The sequence below is a fragment of the Emys orbicularis genome, chromosome 4 (genome assembly GCF_028017835.1).
Source record: "Emys orbicularis isolate rEmyOrb1 chromosome 4, rEmyOrb1.hap1, whole genome shotgun sequence".
Lineage (NCBI taxonomy): Eukaryota > Metazoa > Chordata > Testudines > Emydidae > Emys > Emys orbicularis.
In genome coordinates this window covers 58,121,484-58,142,730 of record NC_088686.1, presented here as the reverse complement: position 1 = coordinate 58,142,730, position 21,247 = coordinate 58,121,484, and the positions used below count along the sequence as shown (strand labels likewise).

Below are 21,247 nucleotides of genomic sequence, written 5' to 3'. Positions count from 1 at the left end.
AGAAACTTGGATAGAAAAGAGGAATTAAATGGTCAATAGTTTAACAGGATGCCACAGGCTCCATACTATGACAGGTGTTGTGCAATATATACTCACTGAGCTGGAGCAGGGGGTGAAAAATGAAGTAGCAAAATTTGCAGATGACAGTTTTTTAGACTAGTCAAGACTGAAAAATCATGTAAGGAATTGCAGCGGCAGCGGATTAGTTTGTGTTGAGGGGGAAAAAACAGCGAAGAACTGCACCTTGGCAGGAGTAATTTGGACTACTCACCCACCTTACTGGGCTCTGAATTAACTGTAATAACTTAGGGAAAAGACCCAAGTATCACTGTGGATAGCTCAGTGAAGACCTTCCTCTCAAGTATCTAGTACTGACCACTGTCAGAGACAGGATACTGGATCCACTAGGCCACTGCTCTGCTCCTGGCTAGCCATTCTTATTCTTCTGTTAGACAAAGGAAAGAACTTGGTTATTGAAAATACTTGAGATGGTAATAAGTTTCTATAATGTTCATTTTAGCCTTTGACACCTTCCAAACCACCGGTAGTTGCAGACTGGGCCTCAGGCATAGCTCCAAAACCTGATCCAAAGACCATCAGCAAGCATGTTCAGAGAATGGTGGATGTAAGTGGCCATTTTACCATATATGTTTGATTACATCCTGTATATGATAATATATATAATGAGAAGCTGCATACTGAAAACCAGACATCTTCAAAACTGTGCTGAGTCTATTTGTAAACAATGTTAAAAACATTGCATTGTTTGAAAGCACAATTTTATTATAGTAGTTATAGTCCCATCAGGGGTATCCGCTAACTGCACTGCTACTTAAACTGCAGCACACATTCATTCTTTGCTAAAGTTTGTTTTGATACAGTGTGTTTGTCGCGACTGGGACATGGGCGATCTGACCTAGTGGTCAGAATCAGGCCAGGTCACATATCAGAAAGTCAGAGTCTGAGACAGGCCAGAAGGCGAACTGGGAGTCAAATGTCAGGAGGCAAGCTTGAGAGCCAAACCACAGATCAGGAACCAGAGTTGGGCCAGGTCAGGATACCAGAAAGTCAAGCCAGAAGAGCAGAAGCACACAGTCCATAGCAAGGTGGATCCCAGTTGTATGGACAACTTCCTGTTCCTGTGCTGGGTTTAAATAGGACTTTGGACCAATCAAGCTTCCAGGACTGGGGCGCTCTGTCTGGGTTCAGCTTCGATTCTGACAACAGTTAGTAGGGCTCTCAAGGGCAGGTGGAACCTGATAGCTCCAATGAGCCCTACAGACCAGGATTCAAGACCCATGACCCCTGCCAGTGTTTCACATGTGTTTTCACAAATTGCTTGATAACAAGAATTTGTTATGAGCTAGAGGAACTTTTAAAGTTAAGATTTAGGACCTGATTCTGCAACCCTTATATACTTAATAGATGCAAGCAGTCACATCAACTTTAATGGTGCTACTCAACGGGCGCAAGGGTTGCAGAAATGGCCTTAATTCAGCCAGGTACTTAAGTATGTGGGCAGTCCCACTGATGTCAATGGGACTGCCCCTGAGCTCAGAGTTAAGCATGTGCTTAAGTACTTTGCTGAGTTGGAGGCCTACAAGAGAGAAAGTAACTTTTGGCTTTTCTACACCTACAAGTTGTGCAGGTGCAAGTTATATTGGAGTAGTTAAATCGATCCAAGTATTTTGATTAAGTGCATTCACACCATTGCACTTGCACAGGTGCAGACATCACTGGGGTCGCACAGCCTTGTTGGCACGGAGGGGATTATAGTGAACATTTTTAAGGAGGGAACTAGGAGACAGAGAGGCAGTGGGGGCCTGGCAGCCCAAACTGAGTGTGTGGCAGGTGGAGATGTGTGGGAGAAGGCAGAAAACACCAAGCAGAGAAAGCAGGGGAAATGGTCAATAGTGTTTGTAGTGGAGCTATGGGGATATAGAGAAGGGAAGGACACTTCTGCCCTCCCCCATAGCTGTTTCTGCCTGGTTTCAAATAACAAAGGCAGCAGGCACTGAGAATCGGAAGGAAGCTCCTGAGCTCAGAGCTACCCTCTTGTATGACAGGTACTGGCAGACGACCTTGTTTTGGGTGAGAGTTTCTGAGCTCTGTTTACACATGCTTCTTGCCCCAGAGAGCAAGGAAGTCAATTCTCTACCTTCAGGTCTAGGCAAATGTGCTAGGCATTATAGCCCCTTTGGTGAACCCAAGAATGCTCTGAAAGGTTTGGCGTTCTAGTGGCTTGCAAATGGGGCTCTTGGGAGTTTGTAAAATGTCTTAAAGTCCGAGTGACTTTGGGACAAGCTGATGGCTAGATCGGGAGTGCAGAAAGGTCACCACAGCTCAGTGCATCAGTCACTGCTGCAGTGTAGGCTAGAAGTGGGAGGATTACTTGAACCGATGTCGCTACATTAATGAAAGCATGTGTCTACGGTGCTACTCCATTGATTTAACACTCCCTCCAAGGTAGAGCTGCCCTGATAAAATAACTTAGGGAACTATTTTGGTTTAACTACAAAGCTCTAGCTCTGGGAGATGGTGTGTGCACATGCACGCGCCTACTCCCACTTTAATAAAGAGGGCTACATTGGCGCAACCTTTGTGTGTAGACCTGGCCATAGTGGCTTAGAGAGGGGGAAAGGGGCTGAGTGTGAAAAACAAAGGGATCTGGGGAAGGGAAGTGCCACCATACCCAGGTAGTGGGGTTGCACACACTGTGGAGCAATACAGAATTTGGTCCATGTTGTTTAGAATTTACCTTTAGGTTTTGACATCAATCCAGAATGTACGATGCTTCTATAGACTTAAGCAGGGCAGGCAGCGAGAAAGGTCCTTGCACTGTTTTAAAGAAAACCATTAAAGTTTATTTTACACTGAATGACTGAAAAGCAATACATGTTTTTGTCTGGGATGCTAATATATTTTGAACTTAATTTTTTTTCCCAAAAAGGTGATAAGTAAGTTGTCCAACTTCATTATAATTTCCTCTATTATCATCTTATCCAGTCTGTCTTCAAAAATTATGACCATGATCAGGATGGATACATTTCTCAGGAAGAATTTGAAAAGATTGCAGCCAGCTTCCCATTCTCATTTTGTGTCATGGACAAGGACAGGTGTGTGTCTGTGAACCTCATTTTTACATCTGTTTCTGCATGTGAGCTTCGTAACAGATTGTTGTTGTCATAAGAGATGTTAAAATCACCCTTCCCTCTGCCAAAATGAAAGTGGAAACATAACTCACAAAAGCACCTTCTGAGTTAGTTGCAAATGACCTCGCCCACCTGCAGCAAAATCAAACCGTTGTCTCTTGTGAGACTCCAATACTCTGCTTAGACCGATTGGAGAAAATTGAAGTGTAATATCTTAAAGAATATTTTGTTGAATTATATTCAGTAACATTAACTGTATTGAACATTTTTCTAAGGTAAAACGGTGTCTCAGAACAGGCTTTTGTTGTTGTCGTTGTTAAAGACCATGTAGAGAAATAAAATATGTTGGCGCAGACATACCTGTGTTTTGACCAAATGACAACAGATTTCTGTGTTAGCCAAAAATGTTCCTCAAAATATAGAAAAATGCAGCTGTGGTCATTTGGAGTTTCTTTGGCCTGCCAAGGATTAACATTAGAAAGCAGAGAAAATTAAAATTTGACTCTGCCAGAAATCCTTGGTGTGTATCTTTTTTCCTCCTAAGAGAAAGCACGTTTTCTAACACCACATTAGAGATTGTAAAGAACAGTGTGAATTCCTGTTGGAAGGAATTATTCCCTTGCTTCATTTTTTTTTTTTTTGCTTTGTTTTGATAATTGCGCAGTGTTCTGAAGCTGTTGTGAGGTTGAATCTCACAAGAAGCTATTTTGTTTAGTTGTATAAATTGCATTTTAATTCATAGCTAAATGAGTTTCTGTAGAACCCATGACCAGCTTGGCCAGATTATTGAATAATTCTGACATCTACGGCTGTTAGAAGTGGGGGTGGGAGATGTAGTTAACTCTCCTTGTGCTGTTGGAAAGTAGAGCCCCAATTAACCATCTCTCTCATTTATTTTCAGGGAAGGTCTGATTAGCAGGGATGAAATAACAGCTTACTTTATGAGGGCTAGCTCGATCTATTCTAAATTAGGTCTTGGCTTTGCTCACAACTTCCAAGAGACCACTTACCTAAAGCCTACGTTCTGTGACAACTGTGCTGGATTTGTAAGCTTATTTTTTAAGTATATTACTTTAACATGTTAGCATAACAATGTTTCTTCAGTCTAGTAAGCAAACATTTATCATTTAATATTGAAATCTTAACATTAAACATGTAAATTGTCCTATTGACCATGTTTCAATAGAGGCTTTTCCCTCCTTAGTGGTGTTTTTGCTTCTCTAACATTGCTCCCTCTGCCTTGTGTTCTTCTGGCTGCCAAGGCAGCCGTGTTTCAAGCTACATCACTGTCAGGCAAGAGGTTCAAAGCCTAGAGCCTCCCTCTCCAAGTTTGTTGGGACTGGCCCAGCGCTGAGCGCAGCTGGGCCTGCTTCCTGTTTAGCAAAGGAAGATGGGGCAAGCTGACTGTGCTGCTCCCTGGTGACTGATTCCTGGGATCAGCATCATGCTGTTATGGGGTGATGTCCGATATGCGTTAGTGATGGCTCCTGAAAGCGTGTCACAAGCTGGAGACTAGGCTTTACAAAAGCGCAATAGACGTGACTTGTAAGACCCCTGCTACTCCAATTCTGGAACCTCTTTGCAGATCAGCAGACACGGTTGACTGGCAAGAAAAAGTATCAGGCTTCAAAACAAATGGGTGGGCTTTTGTCACATTCTTATGCCTGGAGGGGGTCATCTGACATGCCAAAATTCAATGAAATATCTTAACACAAATATGCTTTTTTTCCCTTTGTCCCTGAACTCCAGCTCTGGGGAGTTATTAAGCAAGGATATAGATGCAAAGGTAATTACTATTTCCTCTTCTGTTGACTTAATGCATAGTTGTGAAGGTGCCCTGCAAAATTAGTAAGATTGTAGCCTGAGGGTACATTACCTTTTCCATAGCCTCACTTCAATCCCCCCATCTAAGGAGGCAGATCCCAGGGGCGTCTGCTGGCAGAGGAAGCCATGGCCTGAGATCTGGAGGAGGAGCAGGTGGCCCTCAGCCAGTTTGAGGTCATAGGACCTCACAACAGATGGCCCTAGCCCTCTGCAAATCCCCACAGGATCTGTAATGGACACTCCTGTTTCACAGGGAGGCAAACCCCAGCTCCCAACAGAACTATTTGGGGAGCTCCACAATGGAAATCTTGCAGGGTTTTCCTTCCTCTGAATACGCTCCTGCAGGCTTTTGCATGGGAGAAGACAATGTGACCGTGCGATATTAAGTAGGCACTTGGGCCAGTTCCACTGTAATGTGTTGTGCTTGGCTGAGTGTTTGCTAGTGGGATATCTTCAGTATAAAAGTGGTTTGAATGGTACATTGCACAGGGATGCAGTTGAGTATATTTACCTTCCATTTGTGGTTTCATACCATGCCTTGTAGAACATGTAAGAAGACCCCTGCAGTTTCCTGCAGTTTACAGTGTGGGAACGGATCTCAGATGTTGCAGCAAAACCACTAAATGCTACAAACCTTGTTTTACTTGTTTACAGACTGTGGAATGAACTGTCACAAGCAATGCAAAGACCTGGTTGTATTTGAGTGCAAGAAAAGATCCAAAAGCATGACTGCAGATAACAGCCCGACCTCAGCCCTCGCTTCTAGCCTCTGCCCTGTAGGAGTCAAAGAGCAATTCCATGGTGAGGAAGGTTCAGATATCCAAGATCAAAGTGACCCTCCCCCAACATGCTGATTGAATACCTGGGTGGTGGGTGAAGCTTCCCCTAGGGGAGGCTAGCTCCCTGTCCCGCCTCTTCCACCTATAGCTCTGCCACACTCCCCCTACTTTGCCCAGGCCCCCTCCCTGCTTAGCCCCCCCCACCGCCGCTCCCCACGTCCCTCCTCACCTCTCCTCCCCCCCTCCCTTGTGAGGCTCCCACCACCCGCCACATTCCTCCTCTCCTTACCCCCGAGGCACGCGCCACTCAAGCTCTCTGCGTCCCTCCTCTCCTCCATTGGGGGGGGGGTGAGGAGGGACGCAGCGAGCGGCAGGTGGGTGAGTCTTGCGGGGAGGGGGTGGAGGAGAGGAGGGACGCAGGGCAGTGGGTGCCTTGCGGGGAAGTGGGGGTGGAGGAGAGGAGAGACATGGCAAGCAGTGAGGATCTGTGGAGAGGCAGGGTAGAGGAGAGACTCACCAGGCAGTGGCGGGGGCCTTGGGGAAGAGCAGGAAGGGGAAGAGGCAGAGTCGGGCCACCACAGCCCAGGTGTCTGGTGACAGCTATGCCAGGGAAGGCTTATACCCATCGCCTATGATTGAATAGCATTAGTTAATAAACACTAGAATTCTGTAACAACATATTGACTGCAGCTAGAAACAGACATAAGTAAACCTAGCTCTGGGTGCACCCACCACTATCCCTCTCCTGCTCACAATATTGCTAATTATTTCAGTCCTGGTCATTTCCTGAGCAGAGACCTCCAGTTATGTGAAATTGTATGACATGCACAAATTCCCACAAGAGCTGAGCCGAGATGCTGCCCAACTTTTCTCAGCTGTGACTCAAAGGATCTGAGCCCAGCTGTCTAGCAGTGAAAGGCTGATGTGTTAACTAATTGTGCCACCTTGTGACAAGCAGATTGCAGTGTGCTCTAGTTTCTACCATTTGGCAGGAAGCAATTGCAATATTAAATAAGTGGCTCAGGGTTAAATTCGTATTTCGCTTCTGGGTTTCTAAAATCAACTTGTGTACATTTCATGCGCACCAAGAAAATTAAGAGCTGTAATTACATTCTTTTCTTCACTTCCCTAGGTGATTTCAAACTCCCTCTTGGTCACCTTAACCAACCCCCTTACATTAATACTCAGCTGTACAGATCTTTACTAATTGCCCATTCTTTCCTGCCTATCTCAAGCAAGGAAACATGGCTTAATCTCAGATCTAACCAGTTAAGCATCCAAAAGAAGAAGTGTTTCTCTTGAATGAGACAACAGGCTATTTCTTTTTTTGACTCAGATTTCCCCAAGATATTCACTCTCATCATCTTTGAGCTCTCCTGCTCTTTGCACATCGCCTTTGTCCGTAAATCTGCCTGTAACCACACCCCTGCATTACCCATGTACACCACTGCCTCAACTGCTCTGATGGTGGAGTTCTCACCCATGCTTCCATATAAAATGTAAATGTTTCATAGTGATGGTAATTAACCATTGGAACAGTTTATTAAGGGTCGTGGTGGATTCTCCATCGCTAGCAATCTTTAAACCAAGGCTGGAGGTTTTTCTAAACAATATGCACTAGGAATTATTTTTGGGAAGTTCTATGGCCTGTGTTATAAAGGAGGGCAGGCTAGATGATCAGAGGGGTCCCTTCTGGCCTTGGAAGCTATCAGACTGCTCTCACTGACCTTCCCTGTGGCCTCCCTCAGGCCCATCTCTCTTTCCAGAATCCAGAACATGCAGGGCTGTAACACATGCAGATATGGCTGTCCAAGTACAAAGAGCCACAGCTGCATCCTTCATTAGCTCCACTGACTCCCCGTTAATTTAAAAGTTCTCAAAATGTCTCTATTTCTCACCTCAAGTGCTTGCCCCACATAGTTACTGTAGTCAGACTTGGGTTGCAAGGTATCCAATTTTCAACCGAACACCTGGTCGAAAAGGGACCCTCCCCAGCCCGGTGAAAATGAGTGAGTGAGGGTGGCGGAGAGTAAGCGACACATGGAGGGGGGATGGAGTGAGTGGGGCCGAGCCTCGGAGAAGGGACAGGGCAAGGGATGTTCGGTAAGAAAGTTGGCAACCCTACCTGAAACCAACAGCTTCTGGTCCCACAATCACTGATTTCCCAGTCTCCACAGAGCTCGCCTTCTCTGTGCCAGCTAGGGCTAACCCCCGAGTCCTCGGAGTGCTCCGTGCAGTATCCAGTCCCTCTCACTGGACACTCTCAATAATTACCAGGTAAGCTGTCCCCAAAGAAACAATGTACACACAGCTTGGCTGGTACATCTCAGGATCTGATCCTTTTATAACACCACAGCACTGTAATCTACTTATATGCATATTAACAAAGATTATGATTTAAGAGATATTGATAAAGGATAATGAGTGGAAACATATTTAAAAAAGGAATCTGAGGTCTACACTTATTAATGGTTACCTTTCCTGTTTTATAAAGTAGATCTTCTCCCAAGGAGTCAGTTATGAGAGAGCTGCTGGTTTTCAGTCAAAACCAGGACCCAAGTTTTCATAACTATGGCCACACCCTTCAAGGGGTTTCCTCAGTAAGGGGATACCAAAATGGGGAATAAAAGGAGAAGCAAAAAGCCAAACTCATTGTTTTGACCCCACAGTCAGGATTCCCCCCCCCCCTCACCCCACCATTGTGCAGCTTCCAAGTTGTCTTCAGATCCTCCTGCTGATTTGAAATGCAAATGTAGCTCCCATTGTGTTTGGCTTACAGTGCTTAATCTACATATTAACCTAGGCAGACTCCTGAACATACATGCCTTTGTCTGGCGAAACCAGTTCTTCACTTCTGCGGGGAATAACACCTTGATACAAACCACAAGGACATAATTTTTTACATATAATCAGTACATAGATATCACAACAATATTAATGATCAGCAAGATATTAGCTTTCATTTAAGATCTCACACAATGTGCGTTACTGATAAATGCCATGACAGCAACATCTTAGGTATAGTGAGTTTAGCAGGCCCAGCAGGAGTTGCTGTTACAGAACAGTGAGCCCTTTGCCAGTTGGTGTGGAGGAGCTCTTAGAGTCACACCCTTACCTCTCCATTTCTCATTCCTTCTGCTTTCATTTGTTGCTTTCATTTTGTAACTGCTGTTTAACTCAGCAAACCATTTTGAGATCACTTACATGAAAGACATTGCAAAATGAAGTATTTAATTGCACCAGTTTTAGAGGGGCAAGCTAACACAAAAAGATTGTGATTTTCCCCCAAGGCCATGGGGAAAGGAAGGGTACGTAAAGGTGTAGAGAGGTTGTTTTACCTTTGTATTTGGCACTGGTGTGACCACTGAACGGTGTCCAGTTCTGGAGTCTACAATTCAAGAAGGATGTTGATAAATTGGAGAGGGTGTAGAGGGAGAGCCCAGAGAATAATTAAAAGATTAGAAAACATCCTTGCAGTGGCAGATGCAAAGAACTCAATCTACTTAGCTTAACAAAGAGAAGGCTAAGGGGTGACTTGATTACGTTCTCTAAGTACCTACATGGGGAACAAATATTTAATAATGGGCTCTTCAGTCAAGCAAACAAGAGGTATAACATGATTGAATGGCTGGCAGTTGAAGTTAGACAAATTCAGATGGGAAGTAAGGTGTACACTTTTAATAGTGAGGGTAATTAACCATTGGAACAATTTACCATTCTCCATCAGTGGTAACTTTAAAATCAACATTGGATATTTTTCTAAAAGATCTGCTGTAGGAATTATTAGGAGGAAGTTCTCTAGTCTGTATTATTTCATTTTCATTCATAGTACATAAAAGGTTGTTACAAGGAGGAGAGTGAAAAATTGTTCTCGTTAACCTCTGAGGATAGGACAAGAAGCAGTTGGCTTAAATTGCAGCAAGGGAGGTTTCAGAGTAGCAGCTGTGTTAGTCTGTATCCGCAAAAATAACAGGAGTACTTGTGGCACCTTAGAGACTAACAAATTTATTAGAGCATAAGCTTTCGTGGGCTACAACCCACTTCTTCGGATGCATATATGAAGTGGGTTGTAGCCCACGAAAGCTTATGCTCTAATAAATTTGTTAGTCTCTAAGGTGCCACAAGTACTCCTGTTATTTTAGCAAGGGAGGGTTAGGTTGGATATTAGGAGAATCTTCCTAACTGTCAGGGTGGTTAAGCACTGGAACAAATTGCCTACGGAGGTTGTGGAATCTCCATCATAGGTGATTTTTAAGAACAAGTTAGACAAACACCTGTCAGGAATGGTCTAATTATTACTTAGTCCTGCCTTGAGTGCAGGGGAGAGGACTAGATGACCTATTGAGGTCCCTTCCAGTTTTACACTTCTTAAAGACAGCTAAATTTACAGTAATACTTTCCTAATAATACTTTTCCATGTAAATAATTGTTGCAGTTGCTGCAGGGATTTTATGGGATTGTGAATCAAAGGGGAGTTGTCCACACTCTGGAAAAAGTTTAAGAGCCTGTGCTACTAGACCAAATTCAGAGAGATGTGAATATAAACACCATTTCAGATTAAATATTGCATAGTACATTGTTTTAAAAAGGCACCCTGAATGACTATGGCTATATATCTTCCTTCCCAATGCAGGTCTCCAATTAACTCAGTTCGTTGTTTCTGTTCTGTAGGGCAGGAGGAAGGACCATTTACATTTCCTAATGAAGAAGTGGCTGAACACAATGAAGAGAGCAAGGACCGAACGATTATGCTTATGGGTGTCTCGTCCCAAAAAATCTCAGTGAGAGTGAAGCCAGCTGTTCTTGACAAGAGCACACAGACTGAGCCAGCACTGGCAAATAGCACTGTACCCAGTAGGCAGATGGAGAAGGAGCATGGGATGCCATCGGAAAATATTTATCTACAGCCCGCAACACCATCTCCATGCCCAAGCCCAGTTCTAAGCCGCAAAAAGGCTTATGTAAAATGGGAAAACAAAGACTCAAGTCAGAAACGAAAGGATGAGCAGCGCATCTATAAACCCTCGTACCAGGAAGTGGAGCAGGTACTTACACAATGGACCACATTCTCCTTTACACTATAGTGGCACAGTAAAGAGGCCTTAAAGTTGATTTAAGGATCTACTGTCACTTCAAGGGCCCTTTGCACTGCCAGGGTAGTTAACTACTGGAACAATTAATAACGGATATTTGTAGTCTCCATCCCTTGAAAACTTTAAATCAAGATTGGATATATTTCTAAAAGATATGCACTAGTTCAAGCATAAGCTATTGGGCTTGATGCAGAAATCATTAGGCCTTTCTTATGCAGGAAGTCAGACTAAATGATCACAATGATCCCTTCCAGCCTTAAAATCCATAGGTGAAATCCTGGCCTCATTGAAGTCACTGGAGCCAGGATTTTACCCTATAAATCTAGTCATCAATTTTAGGGACACTCCAGACTGGGCAATAGTTTGCAAATTAGTTTCCACAGTGAAGATGTTGCCATTAAACTGTAAGCCACTATGCTCATGCCAGGTTAACCCTGCCTTGCCCAAAACTCTCTCTAGCTAAACAATAGCACTAACAAAACCAGACTTTACCATGAGAAAGATGTGAACTTCAAAATCTAAATGGGATCATTAAATATTATTATTTGTTTCTCTTTTTGCATTTCTTAAAAAAAAATCCATAGGAAGTTAAAGCCTTCCCCCCAAAAAACTCTGAATGCAACTTCAAGGTGATACAGTTAATTATAAAAACTCAAGAAATACAGAAGCTAAAGCTTCCATAAATAACCTTAACTCTGCAGAACAAAATTTAGCATTCTAGTCCCATTTTTCTATTTAAAAGAACAGGCAAGTGTATAACAGTTTATGTTCCAATATGTGCACATCATAAAATTGATTGGAAGGACAATATGGCCAAGTTCTCTTTGCTGTTGAAATATTACACTCTCCTGATTCTGATTTTTACTGTGTAGAAGTTGCATTAACACAGTTTTTTGCATTTAACACCTAGAAAGGTCTATTTGAGTGGTCAAAGAAAGAAAGAGAAATGACACTGGAGAACAAAAGGCTGGAACCAATGAAACTGAAGTGAATATACAGAAAGAAAGACGTTGAATGTGTGGGCTAGTCAGCTATGGAGAAAACAAGAAGGCTAATAGAAATAAGAAAGCTGGAAGGGAATGACAAGCACATGATTGTGAGGGTAAAAATTAAGAAAAAAATACCCCCAAAGAAATGTAAATAAGAGAAAAGAATAGCATGGAATTCATGATATGGGAGGGCACAGATAGCAGCCAAGAATAAAACCAGAAGAGAGAGAGATGAGGACTAATGAAAGAGAGAGAAATAGAACTTTATAGAAATGAAGAGCATTTAATAGAGTAAAATAGACAAACCAGACAATCAGCAATGAGGAATTGTAAAATCTATTTACAATATTAACAATTGTAAAATAACTACATAGAAGCCCGAACCTAGATTGGGGCATTGTTCTAAGCCAGGGGTCGGCAACCTACGGCACACGAGCCGATTTTTAATGGCACGCTGATGCCTATCGCCTGCCGGGGTCCCAGCCCCACTCAGCCCCCCCTGCCCACCGCTCTCTCCTGCGGGGGCAGGAGGCAGAAGCTTGGTCTTGCCGGCAGCCAAGCTCCCCCTCCCCCGCTTCTTCCCCCAGTGTGGTGCTTTCCTGCCCCATCTCCTCTCCTTCCCTGTGCCGATCAGCTGATTGCCCTTGCAATGGGGAGAGGGAGAGGGAGGGGGAGAAGCAGAGCCGCAGCGTGCTCACTGCTCCGGGGAGGAGGCAGAGAAGAGGTAGGGACGGGGTCTTGGGGAAAGGGGTGGAATCGGGGCATATCCCCTCCAGCCCCCTGCCATGCGCTGCTCATGGCAGGGAGCTGGGAGCACCCCCACGAGCCGAGCACCCCAGCCCTCTGCCCTGACCCCCCCCACACACACCCAGCCTTCTGCCCTGACCCTGCACCCTCCCCCCCCACAGCCCTCTGCCCTGACTTCTGCACCCCCCCACATACCCAGCCATCCCACACCCTGACTCCTGCACCCCCTCACACACCTCCAGCCCCAGTTCTGACTCCTGCAGTTCACACACCTCCAGCCCCCGTTCTGACTCCTGCAGCCCCCACACATAACCAGCCCCCCCACACCCCATGCCCTGACTCTTGCACCCCCCATCCCCACCCCCACCCTGAGCACCAAACAGGAGGTTCTGCACCCCACACACACATTCCCACCTGCACCCCTCGCACCAAATGGGAGCTGTCCCAGGTAAGCGCTCCACACCCAAACCTCCTGCCCCAACCCTGAGCCCCCTCCCTCATTCTAGCTCCTGGCCAGACCCTGCACCCCAACCTGCTCCTTCACCCCCAACCCTGTGCTCAGTGCACTCCCACCCTCAGCTCAGTGCAGAGAGAGAGGAAGAGAATGGGCTCAAACCAGGGAAAGGTAGGTACCCACTATGTGGGCAGGGCCGGGACCCCAGACCGGCAGCAGGCTGAGCGGGGCCGGCAGCTCAGCCCACTGCTGGTCTGGGGTCCTGGCCGCCGGCCCCGCTCAGCCCGCTGCCTGTCTGGGGTCCCGGCTACCGGCCCCTTGCCAGCCGGGGTCCCAGCCGCAGGCCCCACTCAGCCCGCTGCCGAACTAGGTGAACGGAACCCCAGGCCAGCAGCGGGCTGGCGGCGTAAGATCAGCATTTTAATTTAATTTTTAATGACGCTTCTTAAACATTTTGAAAACCTTGTTTACTTTACATACAACAATAGTTTAGTTACATAATATAGACTTATAGAGAGAGACCTTCTAAAAAGGCATTAAAATGTATTACTGGCACGCGAAACCTTAAGTTAAAGTGAAGATCGGCACACCACTTCTGAAAAGCTGACAACCCCTGTTCTAAGCACTGTACAAAACACATAGTAAGAAACAGTTCTTCAAATCCTTGTCTGTGTGGATCCCGCTGTTATTGGTGCACATGTGTTCCATGAACATGAGTTTCAAACTTTCTGGTAAGCAGTGTCCATTGGGGCCACACCTGTGCCCAGTACGTGCTTGTGCTCCCCACAATCCCACAAAAAACTCAGTATGGGAAGTAAGGTGGGAACTGTGGCGTCCTCCTTTCACTTGCAACTAGTCTGATAGGTTTTTGTTAATAATTGCATATATAGATTTAGATTATTAGTTAATAGTTTTTCTGCCCATTTGGCAGCTTTCCATTCCCCTTTTGTCTCAGGGAATGTTCTTAGATGTTTGTGCCTTACCACCCCTATGATAGACTCCAAACCCTCAGCACTCGAGTTCTACCCTTTCTGCAACAGGCTGATTCCTACCCTCGCCCCACATACTTAGCTGATGACCCACAGCAGATGTCTTGTGTGCTTGGTGGAATCATATATTCTCAATTATTGTTCAATGTGCACATCCTTGTCTACTCAGATCAGAAAACTGAAAGAATCTCACCTAAAACTGTAGCTGTAATAACAGTCCATGAGGGGTACCTCAGATCCTGAGAGGCCTTCCCTGGACCCAAAATAACATCCCCAGAGCCAGACGTCGCACTCCCACAGTGCTTTGGAGACTGTACTCCCCAAGCTCCAGCTCCTGGTGGTACCAAGAAAAAGCCTCAAGATCAGTGCCATCCTTGGGACGTCATCCTGGTACTGCACACAGCTCCAGTTCAGGACCCAGGTAGTGACACCACCAGACATAGTAGATCCAAGACATGACCCAGGGCCAGATGACACTGCCATTCTCCTTCCCTGGAATGGAATAAAGCAAATGTGTTTAAGAGGAGCCTGGAGTCCTGTGACTCCGATAACTCTAAGGCCAAGAACATAGATCAGCTCAAGAAAGTGACCCTGACTAGCTCACCATCTCCCTCAGGACAAGGGGAGGCCACTTCAGCTTCAACAGTATTGACTGCCTCAGCAACGATAGAATCCTCAGATGCTGGAGTCTCTCTCAATACCAAAAGACCTTTTACTCTCTGGTACAAGGCTCAGTTAGCCATCCTGTTCCCTGCCCTCAGGGAACCCTCCAGTGCTTAATTTGTGCTGGGGCTCAGCCCGGCACCTCTAGGCTTGGCTGTTCATAGCCCCGGCACCTCTGGGCTCCAGCCAGCTGCTGCCACTCTCCAGTCACCCAGCTCTGAAGGCAGCGCCGCCACCACCAGCAGCACAGAAGTAAGGGTGGCAACACACCATACCATGCCATCCTTCCCTCTGCCCTGCTGCTGGTGGCGGCGCTGCCTTCAGAGCTGGGCGCCCGGCCAGCTGCTGCCGCTCTCCGGCCACTCAGCCAGTGCTTAATTTATGCCAGGGCTTTCTGGGGCTGAGCCGTAGCACCTTTCATTACAAATTAAGCACTGGAACCCTCCTCCTCAGTGCTGATCCTATCAGCACTTTCTACAGACCCAATTTATTCCTCGTCTTCCCCATCCTCCTACCTCCACCCAGCTTCTGCTAAGGAGCATTCCCATGCTCTTAAGAGCCGAAGTATAGGGATATCACCCCAGTTTCCCTTAAGGAAAGGCACGTCCCCCATTACATGGTTGAAAGACTTTGGAACACTACTTCTCCTTCTCAGTTTTTCTTCCCTTCCTGGCTTTATTGGGCATACTGGGGTCCAGCCTCTCATACCTCTAGGTCCCACTCTCCTGTAACTTCAGCTAGAAAAAGACCAAGATCAACTTCCATGCAAAGGGCAGCGTCACCCACACACCAAAGATACGTCTATACATATGGTGGCATGCAGAGTACGGACACTACATGCCCAGCGAGACATGGCTTAGGCCAGTAGAGTGCCCTACACGCAGGAACCCCCAGGATAGATACTCTACACGGCTCTTTACACCCAAGCAGTGCCTCCCATGTCTACGCTGGTATTTTTAGCAATGTAATGTCCTGCTACCTCCCTGCTGCTGGAGCCTTTCCCTGCCACTGTGAGAGCCTCCGGCAGCAGGGAAAGGCTCTGGCAGGGGGTAGGGGAAGAGGCACCCTTGGAGCCTTTTCTCGCTGCAGTGAGGCTCCCTGTTGTTGGAGCCTTTCACTGCAGCAAGGAAAGGCTCTGGCGGGGGGGTGGGAGGGGGAGACAGTGGGGAAAGGCAGGAGCTGCTGGAGTTGTTCCCTGCAGTATGTAGCTACACGTGTGGTGCCCGAACGCCACACACTGCTATCAGTGTAGACATAGCCAAAAAGTCAAAGAAAGAGTCAGGGCCTGAATATGAAGAGGAGGATTCCTCCAGAGATCTGGTAGATGAAATGATAAAACAACCTGCTGCTCATTCATTACCATCTCCTGCTGAGGCAGTCACCCCCATACTGATCCTGCCTGCAGCTGATTTTAGAGCAGTGGTTTTCTAATTTTTTGAGCTGAGCCCCTCCCCCCTCTTTGGAGTTCAAATTTTTGGATGTGCCCCATCCCCAATACAGACAAAAATAGAAAGAAAAGAAAAAAAGTCAGGGGGTGGGGATTCCTCCCTGAGCCCTGCTGTGAGGGGCTGGCCGGAGCCACCTGCCATCGCCGCTCCCCTCCCTCCCACCCGAACATTCCTCCATGCCCATCTAGGGGGGCATGCCCCACAGTTTGAAGATCTTTGTTTTAGGGCATTTCAAGACCTGCTCGAGAGAATAGCCACTACTTGAGTTATCGCTTTCAGTGAACCAAGAAAAGCCACCAAAGCGCTCCTGCATTCTCCATTCCCAGATGATAACTAGAATGGCCATGCCTGTCAGTGAAGGCATCTTAGAGCCAGCAAAGGACTCATGGCAGACACTGGCCTCAACTTCTCCTATCTCTGAGGGCTTAGAGGAGTTACCAAGTACCTGCAAAAGGGATATGAATGTCACTTCTCACCCTACTCTGGGCTCTCTTGTGGTCTCAGCAATATTAGAAAAGTCCTGACAACCAGCCCTGAGTCGATCCAGTCCCAAGGAAAATGATCTATAGAGGTTGGACTTATGTGGTAGAAAACCATATTCCTCAGTATCCTTGCAACTTATTACTTGCCAAACGTAACAAGCAGGGATAAGGTTCTTCCTTTCTCAATCTCTCTCGAGACTAAATAATAGAACTGAAGGTGGTGAAGCAAAAGGTCAATAGTGGCCAAGACCTCTCACCAAGTGCATCCAATGCACCTGTTCGATTCCTGGCCACAGCAATAACAAAGCATCCTGGCTCCAGCCATCAGGAATCCTGAAAGAGGTCCAGTATACTATTCAAGGAGCCTGATCTCTTCCATTCCCAAATTGATGAGGCTTTAAGATCTCGAACCAACCACATCAGTAAGGTTTTGCTTAAAGCTACTAGGTCATCTTGCTTCATGCACGTATGTGGTGCTTCTTGCCAGATTTTGCATATGTCCACTGCAGTCCTGGCTCAGAATTGTGTCGCAGCCTTCTAGATACCCCACGGACTCTTATCACAGTGCTATATTGTGGACTTTCTCAAATGGTGGATGAACCCCAGCACGAGGAGAGGAGATCCATTTCAGACTTTATGCCCATCACTAACAGTAGTCACAGATGCTTCTACGACACGGTGAATCAGGTCCCAAAGCAACGCCTGCCTTCACATTAACATCCTGGAGTTTTGAGTGATCAGGCCAGCTTTCAAGGAGTTGTCACTGACCGAGGGAGCCTTGATGGACAATACATCTGCAATGTTCTTCATCAGACAAAATGGTGCTCACGCCTCCCTTTGTCAAGAAGCAATAATTTTCTGAAACTGGTGCGTCACTCACAAAATAACCCCGGGCAGCCAGAGCTGATGCCATATTTGGAAGGGCTGTTCTCAGTTCTCTTTTTGACTAAGTTAGCTAGTTAGACAAGACTCCTCAGTATGTCCTGTGAGAATTACTGCTTGCTAGCCAGCACCAGTGGGATCCACATGGACAAGGACGCAAAGAGGAAAGAACAGTTACTTATCATACAGTTACTGTAGTTCTTTGCAAAGTCTTGTCCATGTGGATCCCATGACCCACTCTTCATCCCTGCTCCTTTGGAGTCCTTATCTCTGGGATTCTGAATTACTGAGGGAGCAGAGCTGGTTGGATCCATACAGCCTGTTGTATGTTTAGTTGGGGATGGTGGAAGGGAGGGGTGAGGATGTTCAGGGTGCAGGTACAGCCCCCAACACACTACTTACTAGAAGAGTCTGATCTTGTGCACATGGGGCACAAGCACATCAACAGTGAGATCTGCACAGACATCGCATCTTGCAGAACCACATCTACTGTAAGGTAAGTAACAGTTCTCTTCTTACAAGCTTACCTGATCCAATTCACACTGAAGTCAATGGGAAAACTCTCATTCTTCCCTGGGAGTTGGATTGGGCCCTAAACTGACAAGACAGATAAAAGGTGGGAGAAAGCAAGCATTGCTTACCCCTGTTTCACTGAGAAGGACTTGAGGCACAGTGCTATTAAGTGACTTGCCTAAAGTAATGCAGGAAGCCTGTGACACATCCAGGAATTAAACCCAGATCTGAATCTCTGTCCAGTGCTTTAACCACAAGATGGTCCCTTCCTCTCACAAAAGTTAACCAATTCAAATGAAAACTGAAATGGTTAAAATCTTAACTCCAATCAGCATCACTGTCCTAAAATCTCAGGCAAGCAAAAATAAAGCAAGCTCACTTCAGTTTGCAGTCAGCCAGCACTTTGTGGACCTTTGCATATTAATGCAAATGAGGAAATGGTTCAATTAGTACACAGTCATTACACTAGGTAGTGGAATCAAGAGACAGCCTCTTGCTGCCCTATGAAGCCTTCAGTCTTTGTGAAAAAACACCAAAATACTAATCCATGTTATATCTACCTACAAACCCAAGCAATGTCCAAAACTAAACCCTCTCCCACCCATCCTTGAAATACGGACTCCCACCTACCACCCAAATCTTCTCCTCCATCTTTGCATCTCCTATGCACCATGTGGTTGAAAGCTCAGTACACATTTAGAACAAATATATTCTGCATGAGTCATATTAAAAAATACTGGTTCCAAGCATGAAATGGTTAATTTACCAGGTAACCAAATACATTCTTTAGAGATGCAAACAGAAAATTAATTGCCATTTGCTCATGCTGATCTTTTTTGTTTAACATGCCATTTACTGTTCAGTGCATAATAACCATTTGGAGAATAGTTAAGTAGTCTCTCATGGAAAATGTGAGATGCCAATCAAGCAAATGCACCAGCAAACAGGGGTGAAATCTCGATTTAAAAAACCAATACCATTCATATGACGCCTGCCATTCTCTGTTTTTGTTTAGGAAAGAAATATTCTAAAGGCAGAAAATGAAGCTTTAAAGATTCAGCTTAAACAGGCACACAAAACAATTGAATCTCTCAGTATTCAACGCAGAAATCATGTCTTGGACAATACACAACACAGAGACTGCGCGTAGCTGACAAGGCACGAGCTCTCCTCTGGATGAATGTAAAAGGAGAGGGCTTTTTGAACTGTGACAAAGCTGCTGTATTCAAGTGAACAGGAAACAGAGACCGAAAGATTTTAAACAGAAATATACTCTGTTGAATCAGCGTATTTTGCCTGTTCAATATACTGCTGAATGTATAAATGTGTTCCTTTCTCTGACAGTTTAAAATAATTTATCTTCTGAACCCGGGAATTAATACATTCTGGAATCTCTCTCAAGAAGGGTGATATAGGCTCTGAAGTTTATATTTATCATCAGTAAGCAACTTCCATGTCCAATATGGATGATGCGACTCTACAAGTAGCTACTGTTTCTATCAAGTGCCCAGTGCCCACCTACAAGTGTTCCGACAAGGTATGTAATTAAGCGGACACCATCAACTCAAATTTGGCCCAAATTCAGGTTTTCTAACAACAAACATTTGATAAATCTTAGACTTTTGAGCAATTTTTGATAAGATAGAAATTTCATGGTCCCAATCATCGCTGCATTAAGAACTGGAAAGTGCAACTGAGTTCATTGATTTTCATCATCCAACATTAGAAATACGAACTGTCAATAAGCAGTGAAACAAATGACGATTTTAAGTCTTTCCTTTTTAATGCTCTAAGATGTGGTATATAAATATTTTTATAACTGATTAAAATTAAGCGTTCCTTTAAAATCCTCACTTTCTGAGCTGGCCATAGAGGTTCTAGCTACCCACACTTTAAACCCTGCAAAACTAAAAATTATAGTGCCTCATACTGAGCACAAGACTAGACATTTCACACTGGAGTATTGCTTCTACTTTAATGTCCCATGCTACCATTCAGGTCAAATAGTCTTGATACTGGCCCTGCTGGCTCAGTGGTTAATGGTTGAAGACAGATTTTATTGACAGGAGGAAAAGATGTTGGCTAATTTCTTTAACTTCTCTCCATCTTTCAGTCCTTCATTTATAAGCGTGCAATATGTTCCTATATTTCAAGATTTAATCATAAAATACAAATATTAAAATTAAGGAAGGGGAATTTTCAGTCCATGATAGCATTTAACTGTCATGGCCTCCAACTATGGAACCTATCAAAGTTGGGGAAGTACAAAGCCTCCTCACCATTGACAGCCTTTCTCTATAGCTTAAGTTATTGTTATTTATTATTTCTGGCACACCTAAGGGTACCTGCCAGGGACTAGGACTCTAGTGGGCTAAGCACTGTACAAATAACTTGAAGGCACTCCCTGCCCCCAAGAGCTCATGAGCTAGGATTTGTTGGCATAAATACAAAACAGACTTTGTATGTGATTATTACGTGGTTGCCAGCATTTCGGAAAAAAGTGGCCGTGGAAAAATTCTGAGAAGGCTGGGGGGGGGGGGGGGGGGGGGGGGGGGAGGGAAGAAGTTGCATGTACATCATGGGGAATTTCAGGTTATGTTCTTGTGGGTAGTTTAGTTCACTAACGGTTCAGCTAGGCAACCAGAATCCACAGCAAACGTGTCTCTCCGTCGTGAACCCATCCCTCCCCAGAGAATCTCCTCTTCCCGCTCCTTACCTGCAGTTGTCTTTTTGGGAGGAGGACTGAAGGTCTGTATTTCTCCCCTTGCATGGGAAAGAGGCATCTACTTCACACTACCAGGGAGCCTCTAGCCTTCATCTCTTTTTGTCTCTCTTGTGGAAGCTGGGGAGATTTGGAGTTTCCTGAATCCCTTAGGGTCCTCCTGCCCTGTCCCCATTCTGTATTGAATCCATGTACTCTTTCCTGGCCCCCGTCCCTGAGCAATTAATCCCCTTCCCCAAATATGCCCTCTCAAAATTCATTGTTTCCTCCATCTCTCCCCTCCCCCTCCTTACATGTGTGTTAATTTGGTGCAATAAACAAACAGTCTCTTTCTAACAGGAGTCCTCAGCAGCAAGAATTTCTGCTCTGCCATTAAATTTCCTGCCTGACTCTCAGGACCCTGCTACACCTGCTCTTCTGCACACATTCTCCCCCTCTGGTTCTGGGTCACTGGCTGGAGCATCAGCTTGCTAAGGCCATTTGTAAAGTTCTTCAACTGCCTTGTCTAAA

At 45.4% G+C, this 21,247-nt stretch overlaps 1 protein-coding gene across 1 annotated transcript in view; it reads left to right on the top strand.

Moving 5' to 3' along the window:
- The window catches only part of RASGRP1 (RAS guanyl releasing protein 1), a 71,497-nt gene extending 52,332 nt beyond the window's left edge, over positions 1–19,165 (top strand). Inside the window, exons 11-17 of the mRNA XM_065402817.1 lie at positions 521–625; positions 3,007–3,116; positions 4,054–4,198; positions 4,902–4,938; positions 5,631–5,777; positions 10,427–10,800; positions 19,031–19,165. Coding sequence (XP_065258889.1) covers positions 521–625; positions 3,007–3,116; positions 4,054–4,198; positions 4,902–4,938; positions 5,631–5,777; positions 10,427–10,800; positions 19,031–19,165 — 1,053 coding nt within the window. The remainder of the gene's footprint in view (positions 1–520; positions 626–3,006; positions 3,117–4,053; positions 4,199–4,901; positions 4,939–5,630; positions 5,778–10,426; positions 10,801–19,030) is intronic.
- Positions 19,166–21,247: the final 2,082 nt, after the last annotated feature.